Source organism: Pongo pygmaeus, chromosome 15, assembly GCF_028885625.2.
Source record: "Pongo pygmaeus isolate AG05252 chromosome 15, NHGRI_mPonPyg2-v2.0_pri, whole genome shotgun sequence".
NCBI lineage: Eukaryota > Metazoa > Chordata > Mammalia > Primates > Hominidae > Pongo > Pongo pygmaeus.
In genome coordinates, this window is record NC_072388.2 from 60,067,647 (window position 1) to 60,084,391 (window position 16,745).

At 44.3% G+C, this 16,745-nt stretch overlaps 1 protein-coding gene and 1 long non-coding RNA gene across 2 annotated transcripts in view; one reads left to right on the forward strand and one right to left on the reverse strand.

The window, feature by feature from the left end:
• The window catches only part of LOC129013334 (uncharacterized), a 28,250-nt gene extending 21,985 nt beyond the window's left edge, over positions 1-6,265 (reverse strand). The window contains exon 1 of the long non-coding RNA XR_008493829.2: positions 5,978-6,265. This is a non-coding gene — a long non-coding RNA (uncharacterized LOC129013334). The remainder of the gene's footprint in view (positions 1-5,977) is intronic.
• The window catches only part of PRKCH (protein kinase C eta), a 228,023-nt gene continuing 216,248 nt past the window's right edge, over positions 4,971-16,745 (forward strand). The window contains exon 1 of the mRNA XM_054449890.2: positions 4,971-5,907. Coding sequence (XP_054305865.1) covers positions 5,545-5,907 — 363 coding nt within the window. The 5' untranslated portion in view covers positions 4,971-5,544. The remainder of the gene's footprint in view (positions 5,908-16,745) is intronic.

Consider the following 16,745-nt stretch of genomic DNA (forward strand, 5'->3'; position numbering starts at 1 on the left):
ATCCATTAGTGATCAGCGTGGGATGTGTAGAGAAAGGGAACCCCTTGCTCCCCTGCTTTCAGGGTCAGGGCCAGCTCTGGATAAAAGTTGTTACATAGGAGAAGTTGGTACTGGCAGACAGTTCCTTCTTACAGAGACCTTGTACTGTGTGCTGCTCCCTACCTGACCTTATGTCACATAACATAGGCTGGAGACAATTAGAGTTTTCCTGGAGATTAATTTTGAGATGCTGATAGCAAAGATCCTCATTCTGCTGGGGCTATTAAGCTGTGAATGTAGGAAGCTGGGGCTGTGGATGACCATCTTCCCTGGCTGTATTTAGGGAGCCAGTTGCAGGAAGAGAAAATGAGGAACAGGGAGAGGAGGAAAAACTAACAGGTGATGAGAGGGGAAGGAAGGAGAGAAAAAGTGCTTGAGTGAGACAATGAGAGGGTAGCTTGACAATTACCATGGTAGCCTGCATTTTGCCTGTAGCCTTTTGGGGTTTAAATACTTCACGTCAAATGTGTGACTTCAATCAGGCAATTTTGGGCGGCAGGCTGAGAGCCACAACATAGGTGTTTCTTTTTAACTAAGGCCCACGCTCTTGCCATGTCTTGGGTGTCATTCCCTCCTGCAATCTCAGAACCCTATGATCTCTCTCCTCGGTGTTGCTTACCCATTCTAAACAAGCCCTTCTTCTAGTGATTCCATCTTCTTCCTCAGCTCTCACTCTCCTTCCCATTCCAGCCAAACCTCTTGAAAGGGTGTCTACATTCACTCTCTCACGCCCTTTTCACCTCAACCTACCCTAACAGGCTTCCACTCACAACCCCCTACTGAAACTGTTGAAAGATTACTAAGGACCTGTCCATGCCAACTCCACACGCCATTCTTTTTTAATTTATTTTTGTAGAAACAGGGTCTCACTTTGTTGCCCAGGCTGGTCTTGAACTCCTGGGCTCAAGTGATCCTCTTGCCTCAACCTCCCAAAGTGCTGGGACTACAGGCGTGAGCCACAGTGCCAAGCCCATGTGGCATTCTTTAGTCCTTGCCTACTTAATCTCTTGACATCATTTGACCTAGCTGACAATTCCTCCCTGCTTGAAAACTTTTTGGTTGGTTTCCATAATACCTGGACACCACATCTTCCTGGCTACTGCTTTTCTCTTACCTCCCTGGCTACTGCTTGTCAACCCACTTGCCTGCTTCTCCTCCACCTATAAATGTTGGATTGCTGGAGGGCTCTGTTCTGGGTCCTCTTCTCAAGTTGCATTCTCTTCCTATCTTCCCATAAAGAGTCTGATCCACTATTCTAGCTTCAATTACTATCTGTATACCAATGGCTCCCAAATTTGTTTTTAGCTAAGAGGGGCCCTCTGAGTGTCACAACCACATAGCCAATTCCCCACTTCAGATTTCTGCTTAAATATATCAAGATATATCAAACTTGATAAGTTTTGAATTGAACTCTTCATCCTCCCCTCCCACCCCCAACTCTTTACCCCTGCCCCAATCTCCTCTTGCCATGTTTCTTTCTTTTTTTGAGACAGGATCCCACTCTGTCATCCAGGCTGGAGTGCAGTAGCATGATCATGGGTCACTACAGTCTCAACCTCTCAGGCTCAAGTGATCCTCCTGCCTCAGCATCCGAGTAGCTGAGACTACAGGCACCTGCCACCACGCCTGGCTAATTTTTATATTTTTTTGTAGAAACGAGTCCTTACTATGTTGCCCAGGCTGGTCTCTAGGCTCAAGTGACCCTCCTACCTTGGCTTCCCCTGAGACCACAGGCACGTGCCCTGGCTAATTTTAAAAAGTTTTTTTTTTTGTTTTTTTTTGTTTTTTTTTTTTGTTAGAGATGAGAGTCTCCCTATGTCGCGCAGGCTGGTCTCAAACTCCTGGGCTTAAGCCATCCCCCCACCTTGTCCTCCCGAAGTGCTGGGATTACAAGCATGAGCCACCGCACCTTGTCTCATGCCGTTTCTTAACTCCCTAATAGCTCCCTAGTCCACACAGTTGCTCAAGCCAGATTCTGCAAGTCATCCTTGATACTGTCCTCTTTCTCATTCCCTTCAATCTGTCATCAAGACCAGTCAGTTCTACTTCTGAAACGCTTCTTGAATTCATCTATTTATCTTCATCTCCATCACTACCACCTGAGTCCTGGCCACCATCTTCTCACCTCTGGACTTTGGCATTAGCTTCATAAACTGGTCTCCCCACACTCGTGCTGTTTGTTCCAGTCCACTCCCCAGAGAGATATTTTATTTTACTAAAAAAAAATAAAATGGGACTACAGGCACATGCCACCACATCCAGCTAATTTTTTTAGTTTTTATTTTTTGTAGAGACAGTCTTGCCATGTTGCCAAGGCTGGTCTCGAACTCCTGGGCTCAAGCAGTACTCCTGCCTCAGCCTCCCAAAGTGTTGGGTTTATAGGTGTGAGCCACCTTGTCTGTCCCCAGAGAGGTATTTTATTTTTTTTATTTTTTAGAGGTATTTTAAAACACAAATCCTCATCTTACCTTGGCTCTGCTTAACAGCCTTCAGAGGCGTCCAGTGGCCCATAGATAATGTCCAAGGCTTTCGTATGATCTACCAGTCTGGTCAGTGTGACCACCTTTGCAAGCTCATTTCAGCCACTCTCCCCTCACCTTCCTCAGCTCCAGCCACGTAGGGTGCTTTTGGTTCCCAAACAGGCCAACCCATCTGTCTTCTCGGGAGCTCTGAATGAGCTGATCTCTCTGCTATTTGCTTCTTCAAGGAACCCTTCCCTGACCACCTATGCATTTATAATACATCACCCCTTGGCACCGTGGGCTTTTCCTTCACTGCACCCTATTCTATTTGTTGTTTTTCCTCCTTGTGGGACTGTAAGCCCCGGGAGGGCAGGCACCATGGCTGTCTGACCCACTGCTCTGTAACCATTGCCAATCCTGATAGGTACTGATAGGGTGAAGATGGAGTGTCTGGTATCCTCATATCCCAGTCCCAGGACAGCTGTGTGGCCACCTACCATTTGGGGACTGTTTTCTTTTTAAAATTAAAAAAAAATTTAAAGTCTACACCCCATGATTCTGTATGGGGACTGTTTTTTTTTAGCCCCGAAGTCCAACAGGAGCAAATCCTTTAGTGGCTCTTAAAGCTAGAGTTCAGCTGTTTGGAGGAAAGGGTGACAGAGTTGACCCACAGGGTAGATGGGACATCTTCCCCTGGAGCACTAAGGCCAAATAGGAGCCCCCTGGACGTTTGGGAGCAGGCTTTACAAGCTCTGCCTAAAGCTAAGATGTCATTAGAGTGATGCGTTGCATCCCTGCCTTGTTCTCTAAGGAAGCTTTGGTGTTTTCAAGACAGGCCCTCTCCCCACTGGCCCATTGTCCTTATTTGTTTTCATTGTGCTGTTATTACGGGTCAGGCCTCCTTGCACTCATGTGAAATCGTTGAGAACCTACTCAATTAGAAAGTTCTGAACAGGGCCTTAGAGGAGTGGGGGCTAGAAAGATGAACCTGGGGCCAGGCACTGGGGCTCATGCCTGTAATCTTAACACTTTAGGAGGCAGGGGCTGGAAGATCACTTGAGCCTGGGAGCTGGAGGTTATGGTGAGCCATGATCACACCGCTGTATTCCAGCCTGGATGACAAAGCAAAACCCAGTCTCTAAAACATAAAAGAAAGAAAGGGGAAGGAAGGAAGAAAGGATGAAAGAAAGCCGAATCTGCTCCGAGGGAACCAGTATAGCAAGACAGAATGTAATCAAGTATCTTAAGAGTGGCCTAGGCTTGGCTGGGTGCTGTGGCTCACGCCTGTAATCTCAGCACTTTGGGAGGCCGAGGCAGGCGGATCACTTGAGGTCGGGAGTTCGAGACCAGCCTGACCAAAATGGAGAAACCCCGTCTCTACTAAAAATACAAAATTAGCCGGGCTTGGTGGTGCATGCCTGTAATCCCAGCTACTCGGGAGGCTGGGGCAGGTGAATCGCTTGAACCTGGGAGGCGGAGGTTGCGGTGAGCCGAGATCGCGCCATTGCACTCCAGCCTGGGCAACAAAAGCGAAACTCCGTCTCAACAACAACAACAACAAAAAGTGGCCTAGGCTTTATGGGAAACAAATTGGTTGTGGCTGGCCCTCAGGGAGCAAGCTTTGCTGCATAGCAGCGTAGGCCAAAAGGTCCTCCCCGGAGACAAAATCTGCAGGGGCCAAGGGGTGGGAAGCATCAGAAGGCTGCCCACTCTGACTGCAAATACAACAACTTGGAGTGTTCCTAGAAGAGGCAATTTCTTCCGCGTGTGTGGTGGGGACAGCCTGTGTGTGTGAACATTTTCTGCTCTTGCCGCGCAGGGCTGGGTGGACCAGGAACCACCCGCAGAGGAAGAGACTTATTACCTCTTGGCCATGTCTGTCTCCAGAAGAACCGACCTTTCCTGCTCTTTGTGCAACAAGGCACACCTTCCGAGGAAGGAGGCGAACAGGATTTCCATCATTACTACTGCCCTATTAAAACACACACATACACACAACTGTGTAATTAGCCTCTGCAGGAAAGGCGCACAAACAGGATGCGTTCGAGCTGACCCCGGGATGAGCCATCGCTGTAAATATTAGGAAAAAGAACCTCCCCGCCGTGCCCCCGCCTCCGGCCAGGGCCTCTTGGGGATGGCCCTGCAGGGTCACCAGCCCACCGGGGAGGTTGGGAGAGAAGGGGCGGGCGACTCCTCGCCGCGCGGGTTCCTGGCTGGAGCGCCCTCCTCTGCGTCCTCCCAACCTTCTATCCCTCCCCAGGCCAGTCTCCCACGCCTCAGGTGTTTGCTCGGGCTGGGCCACGAACCCTTTCCTTTTTGGCCTGCGCCCGGGGTGGCCCCTAACCCGCAGCGCACGGCCAGACCCAGCGCTACAAGGAAGGCGCGCAGGGCGGCGCAAGCGGGCACTGGACTCCCGGGGGCTTGCGCGGGGATCCACCCACCGCAGGGCCGGGCCGCGGACCGCGTGCCACGCCCCCGGGGTCCGGAAGGCTCGGGAACGGACGCGGGGGTTCTGTGAACTTGGAACCTGGCGGCGCGAGGTTCTCGCCGGGGATGCGGCGGCGGCGGCGGCAGCTGCTTCCTGGTTTGAAGCTCGCCGAGTGGGGGAGAGCGTGAGCCTTCGGAGGCGGGGGCAGGAGGAGAAGCAAGAGGAGGCGGGCGAAGAGACGCTTGGGGCTGGAGCTCACCGGACGGGTAGCTCCGGCTCTCCAGGGAGAGAAGCTGCCGGGCCCTGGAGAAGGGGCGAGTCCCGCGCGAGTCCCCGGGAAGCGCCGCGCGCTTGGAAGGGACGGTCGGGCTTTCCCGGCCCGCTGAGGGCTTGGCGGCGGGCTCCCCTCCTTTCCACCTCGGGAGGGAGGGAAGGAGGGGAGGGAAAAGTCCCACGGAGGAGGCAGAATGGCCAGTCGAGGGGCGCTTGGGCGCTGCCTTTCCCCAGGGCTGCCTCGACTCCTGCAGCTGCCCCGAGGGCTGGCCTGAGACGGGACTCCCGGTTCTCCCGCCGCGAACCAGCGCGGCCCCCCGGGGCCGGGGCAGCGGCGCCGGCATGTCGTCTGGCACCATGAAGTTCAATGGCTATTTGAGGGTCCGCATCGGTGAGGCGGTGGGGCTGCAGCCCACCCGCTGGTCCCTGCGCCACTCGCTCTTCAAGAAGGGCCACCAGCTGCTGGACCCCTATCTGACGGTGAGCGTGGACCAGGTGCGCGTGGGCCAGACCAGCACCAAGCAGAAGACCAACAAACCCACGTACAACGAGGAGTTTTGCGCTAACGTCACCGACGGCGGCCACCTCGAGTTGGCCGTCTTCCACGAGACTCCCCTGGGCTACGACCACTTCGTGGCCAACTGCACTCTGCAGTTCCAGGAGCTGCTGCGCACGACTGGCGCCTCGGACACCTTCGAGGGTTGGGTGAGTAGCGGTGACCCCTTCCCTTTGTGTCCACCCAACCCCCGTTCCCCTTATGTTTTTCAAAACTCACCCGGGTACCGCTTTCCCATCGCTTTGTGGCTGAGGGAATTCCCTCCAGACTTTGGTCTTCGTCCAGGTGGCCGCGGCACTGGTGACGCGACCGCAGTGGGTGTGTGCAGGCGCAGGTGTGTCTCCAGGAAGCCGGCCTGGACACGATCCCCTTTCAGGACGGCGGCTTGGCTTAACGGGAGGTCGGGCAGGGGTCCAGGGTGGTCACCCCTTCCGCCCAGTCTTTGGGTAAGGAGCTCCAACTTTCAGCGAGCGAGTGATACGTAGGAAAGGCAGGGAAGGAGTGATACGAAAGGGACTTGATTTGGGTAAAGTGCATCAAGCGCTACTTAGGAGAAAGCCGTACATTCTCGCGAGTATTATTCATAATGTTTATGGATACATGTTGGTTCAGCCGCTCAGACGTGCACACGTGTTTCGGCTTGCACATCCCAGAGGTACATGAGCTACACTGGTAGGGATCTGAGCGCCTGGGTCTGCACGTTGGCAGTTTTATTATTTAGCAGTTTTCCAAGGAGATGAGATTTACATATACTTGCAAGTAACTTAGTCCGAGGTGGGAGTCCTGTAGTATGGGTTTCTGCTGCTATGGGTCTGAGAAGAGGCTGTAAGGAGTCCTCAGGAGGTTGTTAACTGCCTTCCCTCCCCCATCACCAGCCTGTGTTCCTGGGTATTGACGTGTAGCTACCCGCAGCTTCCCACTTGCCTCTGCTTTTCACATAGTTCCCATGAGGCAAAATTTCTGCTGCAAATCAATTAAAACTTCTAGAGCACTCTACACGGTGCTAACATGCTTTTACTGCCTAATCCTCACACTGTCTTTGTGATGCAGGTGTTATCGTTCCCACTTTGAGATGATGGAATGATAATTATAATAAAGTAGTCTGGTTTGGCAAAGTGGAGTACGTCATTTGAAGACTCTCAGGAGTTTAATAGTTTAAGTTCTGGAGGGAGTCAGTTTTGAACCCAATATCAGTATTGAAAATGTTTGAAATTTACAAGTGGTGAAATCAGATGGATGGTGATGAAGTCTCATTTAGATATTTATTTTATACTTTGTGGAATTGGTAATTTTACCGTATTTTTCTAAAATTAAAGATGGCTTGTGGAGCTATTCCTTTCTTTTAAATAGAAGTACAAAAACCATAATGACTATTTAACCTTAATCGTCAACTTATATTGAGTTAATTTCCCTTCAGCCTAATTTACTTTGTGGTACTTAGAAGTGGGGACTAGAGAGGAATTGCTAAAATACAGTTAGATATTTACATTTATCCTGTGAATTTCTGGAAATGAAATAGAAGTGAGTGTAGGCATCCAGATGGAATTGTTGAGTTCTATTAGTGTCTGATTAGGAGTTAGGTTGGGCAAAGCTCTAGAGGAACTAGGTTCTGAATTATGGTGGTGCAGATTGGCCAATGGCCATGAGAAGCATCTCTTCCTGGAGAGAGCCTAGACTTGTCCTTCTCAACCATAATCTACCCACTTGAATCACCCAGGGACCTTTTAAAAATCCCCACTTTTAAAGATTCTAGATGGGAATCTCTGGCTGTGGGACCCCATCATCCGTACTTTTAGGCTCCCCAGGTGATTCCAGTATGCAGTCAAGGTGGAGAACCTGCGGCCTACGTGAAGACCAAAAGATGAGGACTTCTTGGTGTCATAAGTGTAGGAAGATCCAGGTTATCTGACTAGGTGGCATGTACAGAGCTGCTTATTGTTCCACTGGATGAATAAAGGATTCAATATAAATCAGATTTCAATATTTATAATGGTCTGAAATTACACTTAGATGTTTAATATAACCCACTGGTGGTGTTTTGGAAAACGTTGAGTGTTTGGTTGGTAGGGAGGGTCAGCATTTAAATGACCTTGAAACCAACGATTTTTCATGCATTTGCATGCATCAGAAGGCAGATTTTTTTTGTTGTTTTTTTTTAAAAAGGTTTTGGGTATTTCAGAACTGTAAGGATATGGTAGATAGGATGGGCAGAGTGTTGTTTCTTTTTAAAGAAAATCTTGTTAAAAAAAATATTTGGAAATATATGGAATGCATGCTTGTTTTTTAAAAATTATCCTTTATAGGTTCAAAAATGCTTTAAAAAAAATAGAGATGGGGTCTTGCTACCTTGTTGACCAGGCTGGTCTTGAACTCATGGCCTCAAGCCGTCTTCCCACTTCAACCTCCCAAAGTGCTGGGATTACAAGTGTGAGCCACTGCATCTGGCCCAAAGGTGCTTTTGAAGTTCAGGATTAAAGAAATACTTATTTATCTTTAGTATTTTAAATTGACATGTAGTTTATTTAGAGAGTTACATGTGGAATAATTGAATTTACTCCATAAAAAATTTATGTGTTGCAAGTGGAACTACATATTACTGACTTAAAAAAAAACTGTTGAAGTTGCAGGTTCAAAAAAACCCCCAAAACCTAGTGATTACTTTTGGCTAGATCCAGAGAAGCTCTTAGCTGTAGGTTATGGATGAGAGGATTCAATATGGTTAAGATCTCAATTCTTCCCAAAGTATTCAATAGATTCAGTATAATCTTAATCAAAATCTAAGTTTGTTGTAGAAATTGACAGACTGACTTTAAAATTTATATGGAAATGTAAAGTACTGAGACCAGTCTAAGTTTTGAAAAAGAACAAGTTGGGGGACTTACACTATCTGATTTCAAGGCTAACTGTAACATGACCGTAATCAAGATAATGTGGTATTGGAATAAAGAGAGTCATACAGATCAGTGGAATGAATAGAAGAGAGTCTAGAAATAGATCCACACATATATGATCCACTGATTTCTGATAAAGCTGCCAAGAAGGCAACTAAGTGGGGGAAATGATAATCTTTTCAACTAATGGTACTTGAACAACTGGATAGCCACATACAGTAATATGAGCCTTGATGCTTACCTCACATTCTACAAAGACATTAATTCAAAATGGATTATAGACCTAAATGTAAGAGTTTAACTGTGAAACTTCTATAAGAAAACAAAATTGTAGTGACCTCGGGTTCAGCAAAAATTTTTTAGATAGCGTGCAAAAGGCACGAACTATAAAAAAAATCAGTAAGTTGGACTTTATCAAAATGAAAAACCATTGCTTCCCAGAGAATGTTTAAGAAAATAAAAACCCAAGCGACAGATGGGAGAAAATAACTGCAACATGTAAATGAAAGATGTGTAACATGAATATATAAAAGAACTCTAATAGCACAATAATAATGAGAAAAATACCTAATTTAAAATTCAACAAATGACTTGTAACTTGTCAAATATTTCAATAGGCACTCACCTTCATGCCAAATAGCACATTAAAAGATGCTCAAAATCATGAATCATTAAGGAAATGCAAATTAAAACTGAAATGAGATCTCGGTATGCTCCCACTAGAAAGGTTAAAATTAATAAGACTGACCATACCAAGTGTTGGTGAGGAAGTGGAGCACCTGGAACTCTCATATGCTACTGTGAGGAATGTAAAATGGTAAATCATGCTTTAAAATAGTTTGGCAGTTTCTTAAACTATCAAACATATGCCTACTATATAACTTACTCTTTAGTATTTACTGAAAGAAATGAAACCATTCATACAAAGGCTTGTCCACGAGTGTTCTTAGCATCTTTATTTGTAATAACCCCCAAAGTGGATACAACTCAAATGTCAGCAGATGAATGTTTAAACAATTGTGGTTTATCCATACAATGGAATATTACTCAGCAATAAAAAAGATGAACCGTTACACATGTAACAACAGGAATGAATCTCAGAATAATTATGCTGAGTGAAAGAAGCTAGACACAAAAGTACGATTTCATTTATGCAAAATTCTAGAAATGAAAAGGAGTCTATAGTGACAGGAAGCAGATCAGTGGGTGCCTAAAAATGGAGAGTGGAGGTGAGGGAGGTGGATTACAAAGGAGGCAGAAACTTTTAGCGGAGATGAATATTTGTATTATTCTGATTGTGGCAATGGTTTCACAAATGTCAAAGCTTATTAAATAGTTCACTTTAAGTATGTGCGTGTTACTCTATGACAATTATACCTGAATAAATCTGTGGGGAAAAAAACCAATAAGGACTTATCCATATTTTACTGAAGGTGTTAAGTAAGATACTAGTAAATGACTGAATTTCAGCTGAGCCAAGTCTGACTCTTGAAAACTACATTTCCTCTTTAGTGCAGAAAATATTTATGAGGGTGGGAGCGTAGAAAAAATGAAATCACAATAAAACAAATTAATTTCTGATTTTTGGACATGGTCTCATTTTCTAAATTATCACTGTCAGTTTTTTTCTGCTGCTTGTAGAACATGTTTATTTTGCATAATTTCTCTGGCTTCCAAAAACTGAAGAATTGCTTCTGTTTAAACTCTGTTTTCTTCTTTCGTGTACTTGCTCTTGATTTGCTGACCTTCTAAATGGGGACCAGCATCTAATGCTTAATGCAGAGTGCTGGGGACATGGGGAGGCAGGAGGAGTTGGAGGCTGCGTCATGGAAAGACCTTGGCGCCCCCTCAGGAAGGAAGGACTGGCTTGGCAGGATCCCAGGCTGTTTTCCTGGTTCAACCCTCCCAAAGACATTGTGTTCTCTGCAGCCCTGAAGGGCCGCTTTCTCTCAATTTCTCAGTGAGGTACCTGTTTTGTAATCAGTCCTGTCAGGTGAAGCAGCCATGTTACTACTGGACAATCATAGATTATCTTTTCCCTTCCTTCCTGGATCCAGGTGTCTGAATTTATACCACCAAAATTCTTCCAGATTTTCTATCTAGTGGTTCATTCTCTTTTGTACTTTGTAGTGCAGTTGTTTATTCTCATGATTGATTTTTTTCTGAGCCAATTGGAAGGAATGTCTAACACTGACTGATCAACCCACAGTGTTTAAGAGGAAAAACATATTTTAGAATCTTGAGGGAGTTTTATTTCAGTGTATGTGCATTTTATTGGCTATGTAGCGTCTTCATTTTCATTGTAAGAAGAATTTTGCTACGGTGGGACTGGCTGCTTCTCATCACAAACAGGTTGTGGCTCAGATATTTTCCCCTTTGGAGAGCATTTGCCTGGCCATATTATTATCTTGTTGTCTTTCGTTGCACTCATTGCTCTCTGAGATCATTTTGTTAATGAATTTGCTTATTATACTTTCCTCCTTTAGGTTACAAATGGCTTGAGAGCAGGGACCCACCTCTCTTATTCACTGTCCTAACCCTGGGACAATGTCTCATATGTAGTAAACATTAAATATTTGTTAAACGAAATTTTATGTGATTGGGGGACAAGTAAAGTGTAAGTACTTTGGGAGCATCTTTCCATCTTTCTAAAAGAAATAAATGAAAATAGTTGAGGAATTACTGGATGAACAGTATTTCTCTGTTAAATCAATCAATGACATACCAATATGTGCTTGAAAGACTGGGCCTGACTGCTGTATTCTTTGAATGTGGTAATGGATTGAAAACTTTGTGTATGGAAAATTCCCTGCTCTTACGTCATTTTAAAAGACTATGACTTTAAAACTTGTAATACGTTATAACGTTTTTCACTTGTAATTTTCATGCCCAAAATGTTAAAGTCAGGGCAGAAGCAAGACATCAGCGTTTAAAAGGTTGTGCCTCTGACTTGGAGAGGAATGAGGTTGGTGGGTGGAACGTGAATCATTTTATCTTATGCAACTCTTAGTGAAGTTTTGGTATCTAGTAAGTGTTTAGAATGGTGATTAGTGGTGATGGTAAAAGTGTGGTGCATTTTTATGAGAAGAGTAGCATTCGCGTAGAATAATAGAGGTGCCTGGGATTTTTGGTAGTCCTTTTTTATTTAATAAAGCAACTGGGGCCAGGTGCTATGGCTCACATCTGTAATACCAGCACTTTGGGAGGCCAAGGCAATAGGATCCCTTGGGCCAGGAGTTTGAGACCAGCCTCAGTAAAATAGTGAGACCGCATCTCCACAAAAAAATAAAATTAGCCAGGCATGGTAGCACATGCCTCTAGTCCCAGCTGGGAAGCTGAGGTAGGAGGATCACTTGAGTCTGGGAGGTTGAGGCTGCAGTGAGCCATGATCATGTCACTGCACTCTAGCTTAAATGACAGAGCAAAAGCCAGAGCAAAGAAAAAAAAAAAAAAGCTGAGGACAGTCAACTAGATTGTGTTCCCCTTTTGTGTTGACTTCTTAGCTCCACTTATTAGAATATGATAAAAATGAGACCTAAGTGGAAACTCAATCCCTGTCCATGGTTTTCCACTCTTATCATTATTGTATCCAAAATAGTCTTTCTCAATTGCCAAACCAATAGTCATTTCTTTACTTAAAACTCCTCTGTGGTTCTCCACTGCTCTTAGATAAACTCCAGAGTCTTTTTTTTTTTTTTTTTTTTGAGACAGAATCTCTCTTTGTTGCCCAGGCTGGAGTGCAGTGGCACGATCTCGGCTCACTTCAACCTCCGCCTCCCAGGTTCAAGCGATTCTCCTGCCTCAGCCTCTCAGTAGCTGGGATTACAGGCATGCACCACCACACCCGGCTAATTTTTATATTTTTGGTAGAGATAGGGTTTTGCCATGTTGGCCAGGCTGGTTTCAAACTCCTGACTTCAGGTGATCTGCCCGCCTTAGCCTCCCAAAGTGCTGGGATACAGGCATGAGTCATGGCACCCAGCCAAAGTCCAGAGTCTTTAAAATGGTATTGGATGTTCTCCATGATCTGTACCCTGTTTTCCTCTTGAGCCTTGTCTCTTACATTTCCCCAAATTACAATGAGCATCTTTCTGTTCCTCAAAAGGAGGAACACTTCGCTTTGCTAATTCTTGCTTGTGCTTCAGGTCTCATTATGGACATTAATTACCCAGACAACTGTCCCTGAGATGTCAGTCTGGGTTTGGTCCTCCTCGTAGTGTTCCCTCAGTATCCTGAGATCTCTTTTGCCGCTGTCTCCTCCAACCTGAAAGAACGGACGTATGAATGGATTGGCCTCTAATGGAAGCGTGTGACACTGGTCACAGGGAGTTCAGGGTGTAGTTGTTTGAATGATTGACTAAGATTCATCTGCTTGGCTCTTGTAGTAGTGACTCTGACAGACTATTACATGTTTCTATTTGAAATGCCAAGCCCTAGGTGAGCATCCAGCCACCACTGAGCATGTACTAAGTACCAGGCATTGTGCTCTATCCTGTAAAGTCAAGTGGACAGGACACACATGACCCATTCTTTCGTAGGGCTTGTAATTCCAAGGGGGAGGGAGATTGGGATAAAAAGCAAACAAAAGCAACTAGGAAAGTACAGAAGTACTTACAGGCAGGTATGCCCCTGGTTTGGGGAGGTCGGGAACACCTTGCTGGAGGAAAAACAAAGAGCTGACTTTTAAGGACCCAGCATAGAGAGCCACAGCCTGCTTCAGTTAAATGACTGTGAACAGTCTTTGCTCAAAAGAAGAAAAGGAACTTCTGACCTGATAATGTTTCCCAGAGGGACATCGCAGATGCCCTTTTGAAAGGTAAATGTTCCTGACCCACAGAAATGTTTCCATCTTTGGAAAGTTTGGGAGAGAACTGTTTCCATGCTTGTGAACAGATGACCTGCAAAAGAACTTTTGACTCCGCAAAGGCGGAAAGTAGGAACACTATATTTGAACCATCAAATACCTTAAGTTTTGTATAGATCATAAAATAATCATAGATGTTGAAGCAGGATGATCATCTAATTCAGAACAACAACAAAAGGCCTGATAGCTCTTAGGCCTGCAGACAGCCTGTAGGTATATTCATTTGGCACAGATGTTTTTAACATTGAAACTGAAGGCATTTAGTGCTGTGGTGCTCCAGTTTGCCACAGACCCCACCACTCCCTGTTACGAAGCCAACTCTCTTGACTCATTACTTGCTTGGACCTGGGACATTTTAAATTTTGTGACATTATAGCTCAAGCCTTTGTTTTTAGAATGTGGGAACCAAAGTTCCAGCCAAATCATTACTGTTGCCCTAACAGGGGTGTCCAATCTTTTGGCTTCCCTGGGCCACGTTGGAAGAAGAATTGTTTTGGGTCACACGTAAAATACGCTAACACTAACGATAGCTGATGAGCTAAAAAAAAAAAAAATCCTCAAAAAAATCTCATAATGTTTTAAGAAAGTTTACGAATCTGTGTTGGGCTGCATTCAAAGCTGTCCTGAGCTGCATGCAGCCTATGGGCTGTGGGTTGAACAAGCTTGCCCTAGCTCATGAGAAGTGTGATATACATACATTTAATATGTATTAATATCTATCTAATCTATATCTACAAAAATATAGATATACTTACTTAGATTTATTTAGATATGTAATAATTTATTAATTTATAAAATACGTTAGTTTAGATGTATATTTACTTAAATTTTTACTTACATAAATATTTGTGCCCTAGTATTTCAGAGAAAGCTAGCTTACTAGTAAATATATGGGGAGTTAACTTTTACTACAAATTAGTGTTATATGAACTATCCAATTTAAAAAGAAAGCAAACTCTGCCAGGCTGGTGTGGTGGTGTGCACCTCTAGTCCCTTCTACTGGGCAGGCTGAGGCAGGAGGATTGCTTGAGCCTAGGAGTTCAAGGCTGCAGTGAGAGCTATGATCAAGCTGCTGCTCTTCAGCCTGGGCAACAGAGTGAGACTTTGTCTCTAAAAAAGAAACAACAACAACAACAAAAAAACCCCTCTTCTTATTTCAGTATACAACTCCCAGCAATAGGGGAACGCTGTACTTTAACGAGTGTCAGGAGAACTGGGTTCAAGCTGTGACCTTAGGCAAGCGTCTACTTATCTGGGTCTCATTTCCCTGTTATATTGTGAGGGGGCTGCACTAAACGATCTCCAAAGACCTTTACATCTGTAAAGCCTCTGCTTCCATATATTAGGCAATTACATAATTTCTTCCCTTTTGGAGTAATTGGTTTGGTTTAAACTGTCACAATGAATTATGTGTTATCAAAGTTAGTAACTCCTAAGAATTAAATTGGTCCAAATCTAAATTGCTTAGAGTTGGAGGGGATTTAGCTCACATCTAAGTGACTTGTATAGCATTGCTAGTCATGTTGGTATTATTTTCTTGGTTTAGAATCAGCCTTAAGGAAATACATTTCAAGCCATGCAGTTGTATTTCTTGATTTACGCTAACACGCTCCTTGTTCTGTGGGATGGTTGTAAGTTATGTCCCTGTTATGGCAAGTCAGAGAGAGACTGAGAATCCCACTGTTTTGCTAGAAGCCATTCTCACTAGTATGGCAATTACAGCATTATTGTCCCAAAGTATCTGTAGCTACCAGTCTATGTATCCACCCAGGGTGATGACAAATACTACAAATCACTGTAGACAGACATTTTAATTAGAGGGAGGGATGAGCCCAAGGGTATTGACTATGGTAGTGTTTAAGTGCTGTGTTAAAGAATTTTATGAGACAGGAAATTTTTGTTGAGAATCATCGTCCTATCTGGAGATATTTATCAAGATTATTATGTTAGTGTGCTTCTGTAGCATCAGTAAATTAGAGCAGTATCTGTCAAAGCACATAGGACTTTTGTAGCAGAAAGCCCACTGAATAGGAAGCTTACCAGCAATGCTTTTATTATGTACTGCCTTCCCAAAAGTTCCTTTGATTGCGTATAAGTTTTACCCTTGCACGCCTTTGACCTCACAGGGAGATAAATGCTTAAAAGTTACCAAAGATGTTTAGTTTGTGCTTGTGGTAAAAAATTAAGAAATTTGCCAGAGCATAAAACCATGGTCAACATGAGCCCTGCCATAATTGCACTAATAAAATAAGTCATATAGGCCAGAGTGAGCATATTCTATACCTCGTCCTGTATTTCCAATTTCAGACCTAGCCTCTGTTCTCCAGGCACTTAAACAAAAACCACAAAGCTGAATATTTATTCGTAAGTCACATCTGTCCCTTGTACTTGCATAGCTCTGTCTCTCCACCTCTCGTGTCACAAGCACTTAAATATGATACACTCTTTCCTTACAATGGACTTTGGTTTTTGCATCTGTGATGTTGGAGGTCTGGGCCCCTTGAGCTCTGTGGTCCTTCCAGTGTCAGAGTTTTGTGGTTCTGGTAATGGTTCCGTTGGACAATGGAAATTCTGCTCCCTTCTGAAATATATTCAGGAGACTTCTGATACTCAGATTTGTTCTGGACTCTGAAATTATTTTGGGAAGCGCACCCAAAAGTCATACGTGTATTAGCCTAATTCCATAAACAGAATACATTTATTTATTTGCAAGCTGTGGGCCTCTTAGATGCTTTAATATAGATTACTGTTGTTTAATTATGGTACAGAAGAGTTGAGAGCAGATTCCATCTAAAGCAGTGCTTTTGAAACTGTTGTCGAGCCCTAGACCCTTTTAGAGATGATGAGAACTATGGAGCTGTTTCTGGAAAAATGCACATATGTGCATATTGATGATATTCTGGGAACAATGTCATCAGATTAGTAGCCCTCCTAAAGTCTTTCCTAAACCTAAAGGACACAGGACCTCAGGTTGAGAAACCTCAGTTGAAAGGGTTCAAAAATAAGGCTTTAATTAATTCCTAACATTCAAGGTGTGGTTCTAGTGTTTTCCTTTGTATTTGAGGACATTTTCACTTCAATTAATTATAGAAAATAGTTACTTAGTAGAAAACAGGAGCTAGGAGCTATAAATTTTAGAGAAAAAGATGTTCTTAGAAATGTGTTCTCACTTATGGCTTCTGGTGAAATATACTAGATGATGACCCATTTTAGGACCTATTTGGTTGTGTTA